The sequence below is a fragment of the Gymnoscopelus braueri genome, assembly GCF_963280865.1.
Source record: "Gymnoscopelus braueri genome assembly, chromosome: 22".
NCBI lineage: Eukaryota > Metazoa > Chordata > Actinopteri > Myctophiformes > Myctophidae > Gymnoscopelus > Gymnoscopelus braueri.
Window position 1 is genome coordinate 30,837,127 of NC_137624.1, and position 16,631 is coordinate 30,853,757.

Sequence of the window (16,631 nt, forward strand, 5' to 3'; positions counted from 1 at the left end):
CCAACAGAACCAACTATGTACAGTATGTCTCAGAGTAATTTTTGGGTTTCAGTGTGTGATGTAACATCACCAGCAGGGCCCAGCAGAGGACACAGAAAATGAGGGTCCAGTTCACCTCGCCCATCATAGTCTGTCTTCAATACGGCCTCCACTTTTAAGGAAAAGGCCAGATTATAGTATTTGGTCACATGAGTCATTGATTGTAACCTGAACCTACTGTCTGCAGTACTGTAGTCAACCCCAAAAGGGTTTGACTGAACAGATGACAGACTGAACATAACCTTGTCCTTTGAATGTTTCAATGTCTGTATGTCCCTTAGACGGAGAGTAAAGGTCTTAAAATATCTGTGAGTGGATGGATGGAAAAACGTGTGTCTGTGTCAGCTGCTAAGACAATTCTTAGAAAATGTGGATCATAACCAGGGTAAGAGTTTGCAGTGGAGCTTTTAGAACAACGCTATTCCAGCTTTGTTTGTTGAAATGGGGGAATTTAAGAACATGGAGGAACTAGATGGTAAATAATCCACTATAACATTAACAACTGAATGTTTTTGGAGGATAGGTGGAAGTTTATGGGTAAGGAGAACTTACTTTTCCCCCCACATAATGTAGCTTGTAAGACATTGTGATTTATTTATTTTTAGTCTGGTCTCCTTTCTGGTTTCTCCCTGAACCTGAGGTTGATCTTTGCTTGATCAGAGTGGAGAGCTACAGAGGTACCGCCGAGAGCATCCTGACTGACTGCATCACTGCCTGCCTGGTATGGGAACTGGACATCTGGAATCTGCATCTTTTAACTGCCTCATTTTATAGATTTTTCCTTAAACCATGCACCTTATGTACATATGTCATTACGTTACTGCTTCCATTTTACTGCCTCATCCCACTGTTATTAACTATACCACCTTATGTATATATTTCACACATTTTGCCAAGTTTGATATCTGATCTGTTCTTCTGTGTCCTTTTATGCTATGAGAATGACACTTATTCCACAGTGATTTCCATGCTTGATTGTGTGTTTTGTATATTTAATATGATGATCCACCACACACAGTGTAATTAATAAGGAGGAGAATTCTTCCTGAACTCCGTGATTATGTGAGGTAGTGTACTGTAGTGTAGTAAAAGTACTTACGTAAATCTACTTGGTTACTTTCCACCACTGAGTGTGTATGTTACATAACACAATACCTTGCCCTATTTAACACCCTTTATAACTCTGTTTCAACGTGTTTAAAGGGAAGTAATGTGTTACATTACTTCCCTTTAAACACGTTGAAACAGAGACCATACCATGAAATCACCCCAAGATTTCTTATAAGAAATCACCTTAAACATACACATACAAGTACAATGGTCAAACTATTCTATACTGTATGTTAACTATTATTACTATTAATGCTGCTACGATGTCTAACAAAATAATTGTACTCTTTTGAAACTAACACTTAATAAAGAAACCTTAAACCTTGAAGATACATATTACAGACACATTTTTACATTTTAGATAATTTATTATGCATTAAATTGATATAACAAGTAAGTTATGAACGGTACAATATTATATTTCATAAGAATGATTGAGATATTTAATTGATATTTACAAGTAAGTTATATACAGTACATCATTATTTAATGATTGAAAAATGATTGAGGTATTTAATTGATATTTACAAGTACCTTAAGTACATCATTGTTTAAAACCAATGTGTTGACGTTCTTGTCCTCGGGCAGAAAGTCTTTCCAGCTAAGGCCCGCCTCCCTCCACATGTCTCCCAACGTTGCCTGGCTCATTGCTTTGCAGAGTAGAATGAGGATGCGGAGCAACAGGTTTCCAGCCATACCCAGAGGAATGAGAGTCTTGGAGATCTCCTTGAAGAGCTGTCCCATGGGGATACCTCCCTCGCCTACCATGGGAGTGATCAGCTCAGCCAGGTACAGCCAGAAGTGTGGGATGTCTGTAGACATGTCCTCAGCCACATCTAGGATCTCTTGAAGCCCTTTGTAGTACTGCTGTATGGGCATTATGCCAGCCTTGACGAGCTGATGCAGCAGCTGCCCCATGTGGTCTCTGGCGATGGCGCTGCGATCTAGCGTGGACTCCAGGCCATTCCGCACAAACACAAAGAGCAGCTGACCGCTGTTCAGCTCCTGTACACACTGCAGTGCCTCCTTCATGTCGTTGAGGTGGAGGTACTCTTCGATGATGGCTGTGGATTTCTTCTCCACTTCCTCCTCGGTCAAGGCGGGCTTGGTGGGGGTCCGGGAAGGTGGGGGGTTAGGAGCAGCCTCCTGCTTCATGTTCTCTGTTGTGCTCCTGGCATGCACTCTGCTAGGGCTGTTGTCCTGAGCCAATAGTCTGTCTGAGTGAAGAGTGGAGCCTGAAGAGGGTTTCTGCAGATCAGAGAGTCTGTTCAGGGTGCTGGTTGCTGGACGGATACCCAGCTCTGAGCCAGCAGGCTTGACACTGGTTCCAACGCTGCTGCCTTTATAGCCTTTGTTTCCTGGGGCCAGCAGATGGTTGTTAAAGTCAAGAACATGAGTCTTGGTCATTTTGCTGAGTAGTGAAGGGTTGGGTTGGTTGTTGGTGGAGCTGGAGTAGCTGTTCCAGCCCTTGGCCACCCTTCCCTGTCGTGGGGTGTATGAGCCCCGTCCGCCGGGCCGGCCTACACCCAATCTGTCGCCTGAGCCTCTGACTGACTCCTTGGAGATGAGGGTCTGCTGGATCTTCAACTGCTCCATTTGCACCTCCATCTCAGCATCTTTGTGGATCTGCTCGATAGTCTTTGGACCCTGGTCTCCTCTCCTGGGCACCCAGTTATTCTGTTGGAGGTCCAACACATCCTGCAGCATGAAACGGATCCTGGGGGAGGTCTTCCTCTCCTTGACGATCTTCTCCATCTGGCCCATGCAAGGCTTGGCCATCCTAAAGTCCATGTCCTTTCCAATGGTGGAAATAAGTGTACACAGGCACTCCAGGGACTCCTCGTCAGGTGTTATGAGCAGCTTATTGATGATGCACTTGTCCATGGTCGCCGCCGTCATCATCTTGAGCTTGAATAACTCCCCAATGAACTTAATGTTGCCCAGGGAGCACCTCCTGGCCTTGTTTTTGTAATGGTCCAGTTCCTCTTTGCGAAGCTGCTTCTCCTCCCCCTGGGCAGCATCCAGCTCTTTCTGCTTCTTGTCAAACTCTGTCTTGCAGCGGTTGAGCAACAGCCTGCGGAAATCCACGCAGACTCCTGGCTTATCTGCGCTGGGGACCTTGAGCTCCATAAGGCACTGGCACATTTTGGCATAGACCACAGAGAAGCTGGGCTCTGAGATGGCCTTTTCAAAAATGATGTCCATGACTCCCTTAAGCCGGCCCTCCGTGTCGATGGTGAGCTCCCTCACCTGCTTCGTCAGCTGTTGGAACTTCTGGAGGGTTAACTTGTTCAGGATGCCACGCACTCGGTTGAACAGATCCTGGGTCTTGGCCTCCTCTGTGTCGTCGACCTCCTCACGCCTCTGCTGCTTCTTGCCGGAAGGCTTCCAGGCCTCCTTGGCCTTGTTAAGCTGCACGTCGACGGACAGGGAGAAGTGGCGAAGAGGTCTGTCTCTCCAGCCTGTCGTCTCTCCAGTGGAAGGCCTGAAATCAGAGCCACGGTCCATGCCTCCTGGTAGATGCCGGCTGGTGTTTGGCTTTCCCAGGGGCTTCTTGCTGCTGACTCTGTCCAGGATTACATCAGTGATGACTGGCATTCCCTCAGGTTTGATCATGCTGACGTTGATGAACTGTAACTGTAGAAGGAATTCTCTATCATAGTTGATCTTCTCCATGATAATGTCCATCATCACAATCACCATCAAGTAGGAATGAGCTCTCCGTCGCTGCGGTCTGCTTTTTATACGCGACGTTCTTCAACAACAGCGCCAACGACTTAGTTGTCGCACATTGGCTGTTTAATTTTGAAACTAAACAACGCGCGTCCAATGAGCGGTCGCGCGTGCTGTTGTACACAGACACGCCCACCGAGCTGAAGCAACGTCAGAGTTAACGTCAGGTACGGCGTTGCCATGTCGGCTTATTATAAGCGACTTTGGGCTTCTTTTTCTGTAAAGTTGCTTGTAAATATCGGTGGTTGCGGTTTTGTGGGATTGTTTCTAACGTGTTCTCGGTTATTTAGGCTTGTTTCCAATTTTTTTATGTATTTATTTAAACCAGTGGTTCTCAAATATTTTCATGAAAATGTGCCTCAGATTGTGTTTTTTTGCAAAAAACGAATTCCACATTTTCTATAAGACTTCATGGAGTTTTAAACTCAGTCAGTCAGATTCAGTGGTGGAAGAAGTACTCACATTTTTTACTTAAGTAAAAGTATCAATTCTGCAATTTAGAAATAATTTGTTCCAAGCAAAAGTCTGGTATTAAAAATGTACTCGAGTAAAAGTACAAAAGTATTGTTATCAAAATGTGCTTAAAAATTACCAAAAGTGAAAGCAGATCTACTTGTAGAGCTTAATTGTAGATCTGCTATTTTCAAATGGCCGAAATATATGGGCGGAAGTGGTTACTGTATGTTTTGTAATAATAATACAAATCTACAAAGTAACTAGTAACTAAAGTTTTCAAATAATTGTAGTGGAGTAAAAAGTACAATATTTGCTTCTGAGATGTAGTGAGTAAGTAAATTGGAAATACTCCACTAAAGTAAAAAAAAATACCTCAAAATTGTAAGTACAGTACTTGAGTACATGTACGTTACATTACACTAAATTAATGTTTTTGTTTTTTTCTGATGACCCTAATTCAGTTATAACTTTTATATAAATTATTGGGTTGTGAAAACAAAAAAAAACATCAACAAAAAACCCAATATATTATAAACAAACAAAAATGTGGTTTTATTTAGAAAACTGTAGAATATTTTTTCATTATGCATGTAAACATGGCTTGTTGTGCAAAAAAAGGTGAATGTATAAATCGCAGATCAATTATAGAAAACATGATTATTTTCTATATTTGGAGTTCTCTTTCATATCAATTTAGATGGCTAGATAGATACCTTTATTATCCTGCGGATATTTATTGTTATTTAATTTTTTTTTTTTTAAATCAATTTTTATTTATTGACATCTGTAATTAGTTTCACCACCACAGCCAAAGCGGCACCGGTGTGTTTGTCCACATTCACTTGTCTTTCTGTACTTGGAGCAGAGCAGCACCAGTGTTGCCAGGTCTGCTTATTATAAGCGACTTTGGGCTTGTTTTTCTGTATAGTTGCTTATATTGGTTAATTGCGGGGTTTTTTTTGGCTTGTTTCTAAAGTGTAGTTGCTTATTTGGGTTGTTTCCATTTCTTTTTTTCTTTTTCTTTTTTTCAAACCAGTGGTTCTCAAATATTTTCATGAAAATGTTGTGTGCTAGGGAGCATTTGTGTTAGAATGTTTCAAAGGTTTTTGAAAATAGCAGATCTACAAGCTCACAACGCGTCACATCGCGACGTATTGTGAGCTGAGCTTGTAGATCTGCTATTTTCAAATAGGATGTAAGGTTAGGTTTAAAGTGCTCTTGTGGCTGCTTTTGGGCGTTTTCCTAGACCTGGCTGCTTGTTTCCCTTACAAAACCTGGCAACACTGTAGTACGACACCCAGTGCCATCTATAAGAAGGCTCTGACGACACCTAAAACAACATGGCAGCCTCCCTGTGCTGTGAGGCACGACGCGTGAGGATCAGTGGAAAGTTTGGAGACTTTTCTTAAATATACACTTGACTCTGTCCTGAATCATGTCTGGCCGACACAACAACAAACTGCCCAACAACCTGCCCCAGCTGCAGAACCTCATCAAGAGGGATCCACAGTCCTACGTGGAAGAGGTGAGTGTGTGTGTTTGTTTGATTGATTACTTTATTTAGAAGCACAAAGAACCTCTCACTCCGGAGCTGTATAGCGGAGTGAGAGGTTCTTTATGGAGCTAATGGAAGTACAGTTTACAATACAAGGTCAACTCAAATGGATCGGTCATGAAAGCCTCAATGGCTTGTTTCAAATGAGATTAATGGAGACATTAAAAAACAGACAGATAAACACTACTATGCAGAACACCATATAAACAGTTTAAAGGTAAGACAAAAACTAACATGTACAGTAAACAGTTCGGGGGGGGGTTAGGTAATGACTTTTACAGGGGCCACTTTGGAATTGTTTTTGTTTTGTTTGTACATATAGTGTTTTCTCTGTATTTTGTGTTATATGGTTGTTTTTGATATTTGAACTGTTTGGTTGCTACTATATGTCTATGAACTGAATACCAAGGACCTCAATGGAAAGACCGCAAGGGCTTTTTTGGTCGGACCTTTTTATTATTTATAATATTATTATAAAGTATTATAAATGTGATGTGATGTTTAAATTTTTTTGCTTTATAAAATATTAAATCAATCAATTGCAGCCTCCTGAAAGTGTGTTTTTTTTTTTAGGGCAGTTTGATAGTGAGTAGGGTTTTACACTCCACTACTTTTGGTAGGCATTCCACATTTTTGTTGCATAGCAGAAGAACGAGTTCAACCTGTTGTTTGTGCCAAATCTGGGTTGGACATGATCAGTGTAGATGCCTCTGGTGTTGTGATTGGACTTCATTTACGTTTTTGAAGTACTTTTACAGGTACGTGGAATGGGTATCTTAACGTAACTTGTGGTGTATCTTGTAGACCAGGTCCATTGCAAGTTGCTGTACTCTGTCCTCTACCCTGAGCCATCCGACCCTAGCAAAGTGAGCAGGGGTTAGATGAGTTGTAGGTGTAAGGCCAAGGATTAGCCTTACCAGTTTGTTTTGGGATGTCTGGAGCCTTGTTTTTAAGGCCCGAGTGGTGTATGTAGTGGTACCATGCGGTGCATGCATTGCATAGGCGAAGTGACCTTGGATGAGGGCCCCTGTTAGAATCTCAAAGTATGGGGGGGGGGGGGGACAGGGTTCCGTTCAACTCCACCACCTGTTCCCTCCCCTCCAGAGGGGGGACAGGGTTCCGTTCAACTCCACCACCTGTTCCCTCCCCTCCAGATAGGATCGCATAGAACAAGATCGAGATGGAACTAAGAATAGAAATAGGGCGGTAGTTGCCGGGGTCTAATTTGCTTCCTTTTTTGTACAGAGGGGTTACACTCGCTGTTTTGAAATCAAGGGGAGTCCGTCCCTGTTTGCTGGAGAGGTTTACTATGTGGGTGATGATTGGAGCAATCAAGTCTTTGAGAAATTTGGAGGGGATATTGTCGAGGCCAGTGGCCTTGTGTGGTTGAAGTATTCTCAATCTTTCAAACACCTCATCGGTTGTTACCGTGGCGAGTTTAAAATCATCTTTGCATACACCTAGGTTTTTGTAGAATTCTTGGATGTGCTCTACACCAAAACGTCCACAGTGGGAGGGCAGTTTGCTTACCAGTGTTGTGGCTATGGTTGTGAAGATGTTTAAGCGATTTGCCACATCCAGCTTGTCTGTAAATGAGAGTGTTGTCCGATGTAATGTTGAAGTTTGTAAACCTGGTTTTAATTTGTGCTGCAGCCTAGTTGATTGTTAAGCAACTTCCAAAGCTCACATGGTTTGTTTGTGTTTTCTTTTAATTCAATTTCAATTTTATCATCGAGGTAGTTTTTTCTTGCTGATCTGGTCATAGCAGTTACCTTGTTTGTAAGCTTATTGCGCAGTTTTTTTAGATTCACAAGGTGGGCTTTGAGATCATTGTTGAAGCAGTTGGCGAGCTTGGTCCTACATTTATGAAATTCTGAGCACTTTTTGCCTCCGACTTTCATCGCAGTAAGTCTGTCCGAATTCATCCATGGCTCCGAGCGGGTTTTGACCCTGGTGGTTTTCATGGTAGCCGTGCTATTCAAAATTGGAAGTGAATTTGGTGTTGAAGCCTTGCCAAGATTCGTCTACGTGTGTGCTGTTTAGTTTGTCGAACCAGTCCTGTCTGACGAACTAAACAGCACACAAGTAGACTAATCTTGGCATGGCTTCAAATGTATTAGTTGGGTTTAGCTAATGGTGTGTGTTGGCCAGTGGTGATCGCTGATGCACATGAGACTGAAAAGACTGCATAACTAGACCTTATTAATAAAGGAACTAAAGAGATAACATTTACCCATCCTTACAGGTCAGGACATTCAACCAAAGCGTGACCTGACCCGCTTTGTCAAATGGCCTCGCTACATCCGCCTTCAGAGGCAGCGTGCCATCCTGTACAAGCACCTGAAGTTCCCTCCTGCGATCAACCAGTTCACCCAAGCTTTGGGCCGCTAGACAGGTTGGCTGTAAAACTGTTGTGATGGTCTACTCTAGATAGAGGTTAAGCAGTTTTCCAGCTCATTTTATGTAATGTAATGCTGTGCAAATGATGTAAAAATATTTGCTATCTTATGTCAATGATGATGACAAACCACCAAACCACCAAGATTTGATTTGATGCACTGCACTGACAAACCTACATGAACTAGAAATACATTTCTAGTTACAAGCTCGCAACACTTAACGCTGAGCTTCTAGAGCAGCTATTTTTGTTTTTTTTGTAAACATTTAAACATTTAGATAAAGGAAGTAAATGCATAATACTGTATTTACCCATCCTTAACAGGTCAGGACATTCAACCAAAGCGTGACCTGACCCGCTTTGTCAAATGGCCTCGCTACATCTGCCTTCAGAGGCAGCACGCCATCCTGTACAAGCGCCTGAAGGTCCCTTCTGCAATTGAGCAGTTCCCCCAAGACAGGTTAGCTGCAAAACTAAAACTGTTGTGATGGTCTACTCTGGATAGAGGTTAGACCTTTTTCCAGCTCATTTTATGTTATGTAATGCTGTGCAAATTATGTAAAAATATTTGCTATCTTATGTCAATGATGACAAACCACCAAGATTTGATGCACATGAGACTGAAAAGACTGCATAACTAGACCTTATTAATAAAGGAACTAAATGCATGATATTTACCCATCCTTACAGGTCAGGACATTCAACCAAAGTGTGACCTGACCCGCTTTGTCAAATGGCCTCGCTACATCCGCCTTCAGAGGCAGCGCGCCATCCTGTACAAGCGCCTGAAGGTCCCTCCTGCGATCAACCAGTTCACCCAAGCTCTGGACTGCCAGACAGGTTGGCTGCAAAACTAAAACAGTTCTGATGGTCTACTGTACATGGAGGTTAAACAGTTTTCCAGCTAATTTTATGTAATCTAATGCTGTGCAAATGATGTAAAAATATTTGCTATCTTATGTCAATGATGACAAATCACCAAACCACCAAGATTTGATTTGATGCACTGACAAACCTACATAAACTAGAAATGCATTTCTAGTTACAAGCTCAAATGGCCTCGCTACATCTGCCTTCAGAGGCAGCGCACCATCCTGTACAAGCGCCTGAAGGTCCCTCCTGCAATCAAGCAGTTCACCCAAGACAGGTTAGCTGCAAAACTAAAACTGTTGTGATGGTCTACTCTAGATAGAGGTTAGACCGTTTCCCATCTCATTTTATGTAATGTAATGTAATGCTGTGCAAATGATGTAAAAATATTTGCTATCTTATGTCAATGATGATGACAAACCATCAAACCACCAAGATTTGATTTGATGCACTGACAAACCTTCATGAACTGGAAATACATTTCTAGTTACAAGCTCGCAACACTTAACGCTGAGCTTCTAGAGCAGCTATTTTAGTTTTTTTTGTAAACATTTAAATAAAGGAAGTAAATGCATAATACTGTATTTACCCATCCTTAACAGGTCAGGACATTCAACCAAAGCGTGACCTGACCCGCTTTGTCAAATGGCCTCACTACATCTGCCTTCAGAGGCAGCGCGCCATCCTGTACAAGCGCCTGAAGTTCCCTCCTGTGATCAACCAGTTCACCCAAGCTTTGGACCGCTAGACAGGTTAGCTGTAAAACTGTTGTGATGGTCTGTTCTAGATAGAGGTTAAGCAGTTTTCCAGCTCATTTTATGTAATGTAATGCTGTGCAAATGATGTAAAAATATTTGCTATCTTATGTCAATGATGACAAACCACCAAACCACCAAGATTTGATTTGATGCACTGACAAACCTACATAAACTAGAAATACATTTCTAGTTACAAGTTCAAATGGCCTCGCTACATCTGCCTTCAGAGGCAGCGCACCATCCTGTACAAGCGCCTGAAGGTCCCTCCTGCAATCAAGCAGTTCACCCAAGACAGGTTAGCTGCAAAACTAAAACTGTTGTGATGGTCTACTCTAGATAGAGGTTAGACCGTTGCTCATTTTATGTTATGTAATACTGTGCAAATGATGTAAAAATATTTGCGATCTTATGTCAATGATGATGACAAACCACCAAACCACCAAGATTTGATTTGATGCACTGACAAACCTACATGAACTAGAAATACATTTCTAGTTACAAGCTCGCAACACTTAACGCTGAGCTTCTAGAGCAGCTATTTTTGTTTTTTTTGATAAAGGAAGTAAATGCATAATACTGTATTTACCCATCCTTACAGGTCAGGACATTCAACCAAAGCGTGACCTGACCCGCTTTGTCAAATGGCCTCGCTACATCCGCCTTCAGAGGCAGCGCGCCATCCTGTACAAGCGCCTGAAGGTCCCTTCTGCAATTGAGCAGTTCCCCCAAGACAGGTTAGCTGCAAAACTAAAACTGTTGTGATGGTCTACTCTAGATAGAGGTTAGACCGTTTTCCAGCTCATTTTATGTTATGTAATGCTGTGCAAATGATGTAAAAATATTTGCTATCTTATGTCAATGATGACAAACCACCAAGATTTGATGCACATGTGACTGAAAAGACTGCATAACTAGACCTTATTAATAAAGGAACTAAATGCATGATATTTACCCATCCTTACAGGTCAGGACATTCAACCAAAGCGTCACCTGACCCGCTTTGTCAAATGGCCTCGCTACATCCGCCTTCAGAGGCAGCGTGCCATCCTGTACAAGCGCCTGAAGTTCCCTCCTGTGATCAACGAGTTCACCCAAGCTTTGGACCGCTAGACAGGTTAGCTGTAAAACTGTTGTGATGGTCTACTCTAGATAGAGGTTAAGCAGTTTTCCAGCTCATTTTATGTAATGCTGTGCAAATGATGTAAAAATATTTGCTATCTTATGTCAATGATGATGACAAACCACCAAACCACCAAGATTTGATTTGATGCACTGACAAACCTACATGAACTAGAAATACATTTCTAGTTACAAGCTCGCAACACTTAACGCTGAGCTTCTAGAGCAGCTTTTTTTTTTTTTTGTAAACATTTAACATTTTGATAAAGGAAGTAAATGCATAATACTGTATTTACCCATCCTTACAGGTCAGGACATTCAACCAAAGCGTGACCTGACCCGCTTTGTCAAATGGCCTCGCTACATCTGCCTTCAGAGGCAGCGCGCCATCCTGTACAAGTGCCTGAAGGTCCTTTCTGCAATTGAGCAGTTCCCCCAAGACAGGTTAGCTGCAAAACTAAAACTGTTGTGATGGTCTACTCTAGATGGAGGTTAAGCAGTTTTCCAGCTCATTTTATGTAATGTAATGCTGTGCAAATGATGTAAACATATTTGCTATCTTATGTCAATGATGACAAACCACCAAACCACCAAGATTTGATTTGATGCACTGACAAACCTACATGAACTAGAAATACATTTCTAGTTACAAGCTCAAATGGCCTCGCTACATCTGCCTTCAGAGGCAGCGCGCCATCCTGTACAAGCGCCTGAAGGTCCCTCCTGCAATCAAGCAGTTCACCCAAGACAGGTTAGCTGCAAAACTAAAACTGTTGTGATGGTCTACTCTAGATAGAGGTTAGACCGTTTCCCATCTCATTTTATGTAATGTAATGCTGTGCAAATGATGTAAAAATATTTGCTATCTTATGTCAATGATGATGACAAACCACCAAGATTTGATTTGATGCACTGACAAACCTACATGAACTGGAAATACATTTCTAGTTACAAGCTTGCAACGCTGAGCTTCTAGAGCAGCTATTTTAGTTTTTTTTGTAAACATTTAAACATTTTAATAAAGGAAGTAAATGCATAATTCTGTATTTACCCATCCTTACAGGTCAGGACATTCAACCAAAGCGTGACCTGACCCGCTTTGTCAAATGGCCTCGCTACATCTGCCTTCAGAGGCAGCGCGCCATCCTGTACAAGCGCCTGAAGGTCCCTTCTGCAATTGAGCAGTTCACGCAAGACAGGTTAGCTGCAAAACTAAAACTGTTGTGATGGTCTACTCTAGATAGAGGTTAGACCGTTTTCCAGCTCATTTTATGTTATGTAATGCTGTGCAAATGATGTAAAAATATTTGCTATCTTATGTCAATGATGACAAACCACCAAGATTTGATGCACATGAGACTGAAAAGACTGCATAACTAGACCTTATTAATAAAGGAACTAAATGCATGATATTTACCCATCCTTACAGGTCAGGACATTCAACCAAAGTGTGACCTGACCCGCTTTGTCAAATGGCCTCGCTACATCTGCCTTCAGAGGCAGCGTGCCATCCTGTACAAGCGCCTGAAGTTCCCTCCTGTGATCAACCAGTTCACCCAAGCTTTGGACCGCTAGACAGGTTAGCTGTAAAACTGTTGTGATGGTCTGTTCTAGATGGAGGTTAAGCAGTTTTCCAGCTCATTTTATGTAATGCTGTGCAAATGATGTAAACATATTTGATATCTTATGTCAATGATGACAAACCACCAAACCACCAAGATTTGATTTGATGCACTGACAAACCTACATGAACTAGAAATACATTTCTAGTTACAAGCTCAAATGGCCTCGCTACATCTGCCTTCAGAGGCAGCGCGCCATCCTGTACAAGCTTCTGAAGGTCCCTCCTGCAATCAAGCAGTTCACCCAAGACAGGTTAGCTGCAAAACTAAAACTGTTGTGATGGTCTACTCTAGATAGAGGTTAGACCGTTTCCCATCTCATTTTATGTTATTTAATGCTGTGCAAATGATGTACAAATATTTGCTATCTTATGTCAATGATGACAAACCACCAAGATTTGATGCACATGCGACTGACAAACCTACATGAACTAGAAATACATTTCTAGTTACAAGCTCGCAACACTTAATGCTGAGCTTCTAGGTTTTTCTTTTTCAACATTTAAACATTTTAATCTATGACATGCCCGAAATAGGGATGACAGGGTTATAGGGATTAAGTTCTTAAATGCGTCTTGTTTTCACCACAGCAACACGGTTGTTCAAGTTGGCCCACAAGTACAGACCAGAGACTAAGCAGGAGAAGAAGCAGAGGCTGTTGGCCCGTGCTGAGCTGAAGGCCGCAGGAAAGGGAAACACACCGACCAAGAGGCCTCCTGTCCTCCGTGCAGGTGAGATACTGGAACTGAGACTATAAATGATATTGCAAAGGAATGATGGTACCTGCATAAAAGTTCATAACTTCAGGATGTATATGGCTTGCATTGTTGAATGCAAAGACTAGACAACGTATCCTTGTCATTCTGCTTGTCATTGTTGGCAAGCAAATCATTTGGTGGTTTACGCTGTTGACTAGGATTCATGCTGATTACTCCAGTCTTGCACTTTGGATTAACCATATTTCAGTTCAGAGGTGGCCATTTGCAATGATGTTTGAATTTCTTCACCTGAATCCTCCATGTGGATCAAACTACAGGAGCTTTTTAACCCTGAGCAGCGACCACACTCTAATGATAGGCATAATGCATAAGCATGCCATTACATGCAATTCAAATATTCCTTCATATATTCCTTCATTCAGTGGCCAAGAAACATGAGGTGAAGAAGGTGGTCAACCCCCTCTTTGAGAAGCGACCCAAGAACTTTGGCATTGGTAAGTATTATTTGAGATCTTGATGGGTGCTATCTAGTGCAAATGATGTAAAACTATATTTGCTATCTTAAACATGAATGATGACAAACCACCAAGATCAGATGCACATGAGACTGAAAAGACTGCATAAGTAAATATTATTAATAAAGGAACTAATTGTGTAATATTTACCCATCCTTACAGGTCAGGACATTCAACCAAAGCGTGACGTGACCCGCTTTGTCAAATGGCCTCGCTACATCCGCCTTCAGAGGCAGCGCGCCATCCTGTACAAGCGCCTGAAGGTCCCTCCTGCGATCAACCAGTTCATCCAAGCTTTGGACCGCCTGACAGGTTAGCTGCAAAACTAAAACTGTTCTGATGGTCTACTCTAGATAGAGTTTAGACCGTTTCCCATCTCATTTTATGTTATGTAATGCTGTGCAAATGATGTCAAAATATTTGCTATCTTATGTCAATGATGACAAACCACCAAGATTTGATACACAAACCTACATGAACTAGAAATACATTTCTAGTTACAAGCTCGCTGAGCTTCTAGATCAGCTTTTTTTTATATATAAACATTGGAAATGCTTGTTGGCAAGCAAATCATTTCAACTAAATGAACAATTTGTTTAATATCTTTTGACTGATATAAATATATATTTGTTTTACAGGAGCAATATATTTTCTGCTATCAAGTGATCTTATATGTGCTAAGATGTCTTCAAGCAGAGGAGAAGATCTCAGGATAAGTGGGGACAGTGGATGATATCATGAACTTGCTGAACAGAAACTCAAATGGAGGACCGTTGACATGGGCGGATATTGCCAAATCACAAATCCAAGATTTCTTTTTAAATTTCCTTAAACCTTAATTTCTTGAGAGTAAATCCTAGAAGTCTATTTTTATGTTTTATGCTTTTTATGTTCTCCCATCTTAGGCTGCCACGTCTCTTAATGCATTTATGAGAACTGTTGATTGCATTTATGAGAACTGTTGATTGTATGTTGTCTTTTCATCTACAACAGAACATACATATTTTTTCTCTCCAGATTCTTGGATAATGCTAAAATAATTATGAAAATGATTCATATTTTATGTGGAACAAAATTATACTTATGTTGAGTTTTAAGTATAATTGATGCTGGGAGTTGCCTTGACAAAATACTATGACATTATTTTCTTTGTAAATCTATTATACAGTAATTGTTGACTGCCGTGGGTAATTGATTACATTAAAAGTGGATACGTTTTAAATGTCATTAAGTAGACTTGTCTCTTTTGTGTATATATGAGTAAAACATTTCCATGTCGTCTTATCACTTCAATAGATGCAACTGTGTGGCCAACAGAACCAACTTAGGTGCAGAAGCTGACTACAGTGTCTCAGAGCAAAATTTTTGCTCTGAAATTTTGGGGTTTCAGTGTTTGATGTAACATCACCAGCAGGGCCCAGCAGAGGACACAGAAAATTAGGTTTCCAGTTCACCTCACCTCGGCCATCATAGTCTGTCTTCAATACGTCCATCGCTGTCTGGTTCACTGCCTCCACTTTTAAGGAAAAGTCCAGATTATAGCATTTGGCTGCATGAGTCATTGATTGTAACCTGAACCTACTGTCTGCAGTACTGCACTAAAACCCAAAAGGGTTTAAGATAATTCCTTTTAACAGGACGTTCATGAAAGTCCTTGCGGGCTTGTTTCCAATGAGGGCCTGTGAGCAATTAGGGGTTAAGAGTCTTGCTCAGGGACAAATTTAATTTCATCGACTCATATGCTGGCGTGGCCTGGAATCGTACCTGGGGCAACCAGGGCCTCTGGCTCCCTAGGCGGGCTCACTAACCACTCAGCTATGGCCGCCCCAACTGAACAGATGACAGACTGAACATAACTCTTTGTCCTTAGAGTGTTTCAATGTCTGTATGTCCCTTAGACCTCCGTCTAAGGGACATACAGACATGAAGGCAGTAAAGGTCTTAACATTTCTGTGAGTGGATGGATGAAAAACATGTCAGTCAGCTGCTAAGACTATTCTTAGAAAATCTGGACCAGAACCTTAAGGCCCTGTTTGTGGTGGAACTTATATTCTAGCTTTGCTTGTTGAAATGGGGGGGATTTAAGAACAAGGTTGAACTACTGTAGGTGGTACGCCACTATAACATTAACTTAACAGCTGAATGTATTTGGAGGATAGGTGGAAGTTTATGGGTAAGGAGAACTCACTTTTCCCCCACATAATATAGCTTGTAAGACATTGTGATTTTTATTTTGTCTGGTCTCCTGTTCCTTTCTGGTTTCTCACTGAACCTGAGGTTGATCTTTGCTTGATCAGAATGGAGAGCTATGGGTACCACCAAGAGCATCGCTGCCTGCCTGGTATGGGAAATGGATTTCAGGAATCTGCAACTTTTAACTACCTCATTTTATAGATTTTTCTTTAAACCATGCACCTTTTGAACATTACTGATTCCGTTTTACTGCCTCATCCCACTGTTATTAACTATACCACCTTATGTATATATCATGCATCATGTATATATTTCACACATTTTGTCATGTTTGATATCTGATCTATTGTGCCGTTTCCTTTTTATGCCATGAGAATGACATTTATTCCAGTGATTTCCATGCTATGTTGTGGGTTTTATGATGGTCCACACCACACAGTGTAATTAAAAAGGAGAATTCTTCCTGAACTCCATGAAATGTGATTATGTGAGGTACAGTATGTTCAGTGTGGCTTGTATTTTCTATACTGTGTGTGTGTGAGAG

At 41.4% G+C, this 16,631-nt stretch overlaps 2 protein-coding genes and 1 long non-coding RNA gene across 3 annotated transcripts in view; 2 read left to right on the top strand and 1 right to left on the bottom strand.

Moving 5' to 3' along the window:
* Window positions 1-640: 640 nt before the first annotated feature.
* Window positions 641-3,852, bottom strand: LOC308078947 (eukaryotic translation initiation factor 4 gamma 1-like; the record flags this gene model as incomplete). The annotated part of the gene is made up of 2 exons (XM_080420288.1): window positions 641-757; window positions 1,684-3,852. 2 exons carry the CDS (start codon window positions 3,850-3,852, stop codon window positions 641-643), a joined length of 2,286 nt encoding a protein of 761 aa, XP_080276414.1.
* Window positions 3,853-5,773: 1,921 nt separating this feature from the next.
* The window catches only part of LOC308078948 (uncharacterized protein), a gene marked incomplete at its 5' end in the record, with an annotated part of 31,501 nt that continues 20,643 nt past the window's right edge, over window positions 5,774-16,631 (top strand). The window contains 8 exons of the mRNA XM_080420289.1: window positions 5,774-5,863; window positions 7,139-7,208; window positions 8,139-8,279; window positions 8,982-9,131; window positions 13,251-13,391; window positions 13,802-13,873; window positions 14,057-14,206; window positions 14,533-14,610. Of these exons, the coding sequence (XP_080276415.1) occupies window positions 5,774-5,863; window positions 7,139-7,208; window positions 8,139-8,279; window positions 8,982-9,131; window positions 13,251-13,391; window positions 13,802-13,873; window positions 14,057-14,206; window positions 14,533-14,610 (892 nt within the window). The remainder of the gene's footprint in view (window positions 5,864-7,138; window positions 7,209-8,138; window positions 8,280-8,981; window positions 9,132-13,250; window positions 13,392-13,801; window positions 13,874-14,056; window positions 14,207-14,532; window positions 14,611-16,631) is intronic.
* On the top strand, window positions 9,381-11,478 carry LOC308077927. Its single transcript, XR_013932472.1, has 5 exons — window positions 9,381-9,438; window positions 9,764-10,214; window positions 10,518-10,653; window positions 10,884-11,033; window positions 11,347-11,478. It is a non-coding gene; the product is annotated as an uncharacterized lncRNA (long non-coding RNA).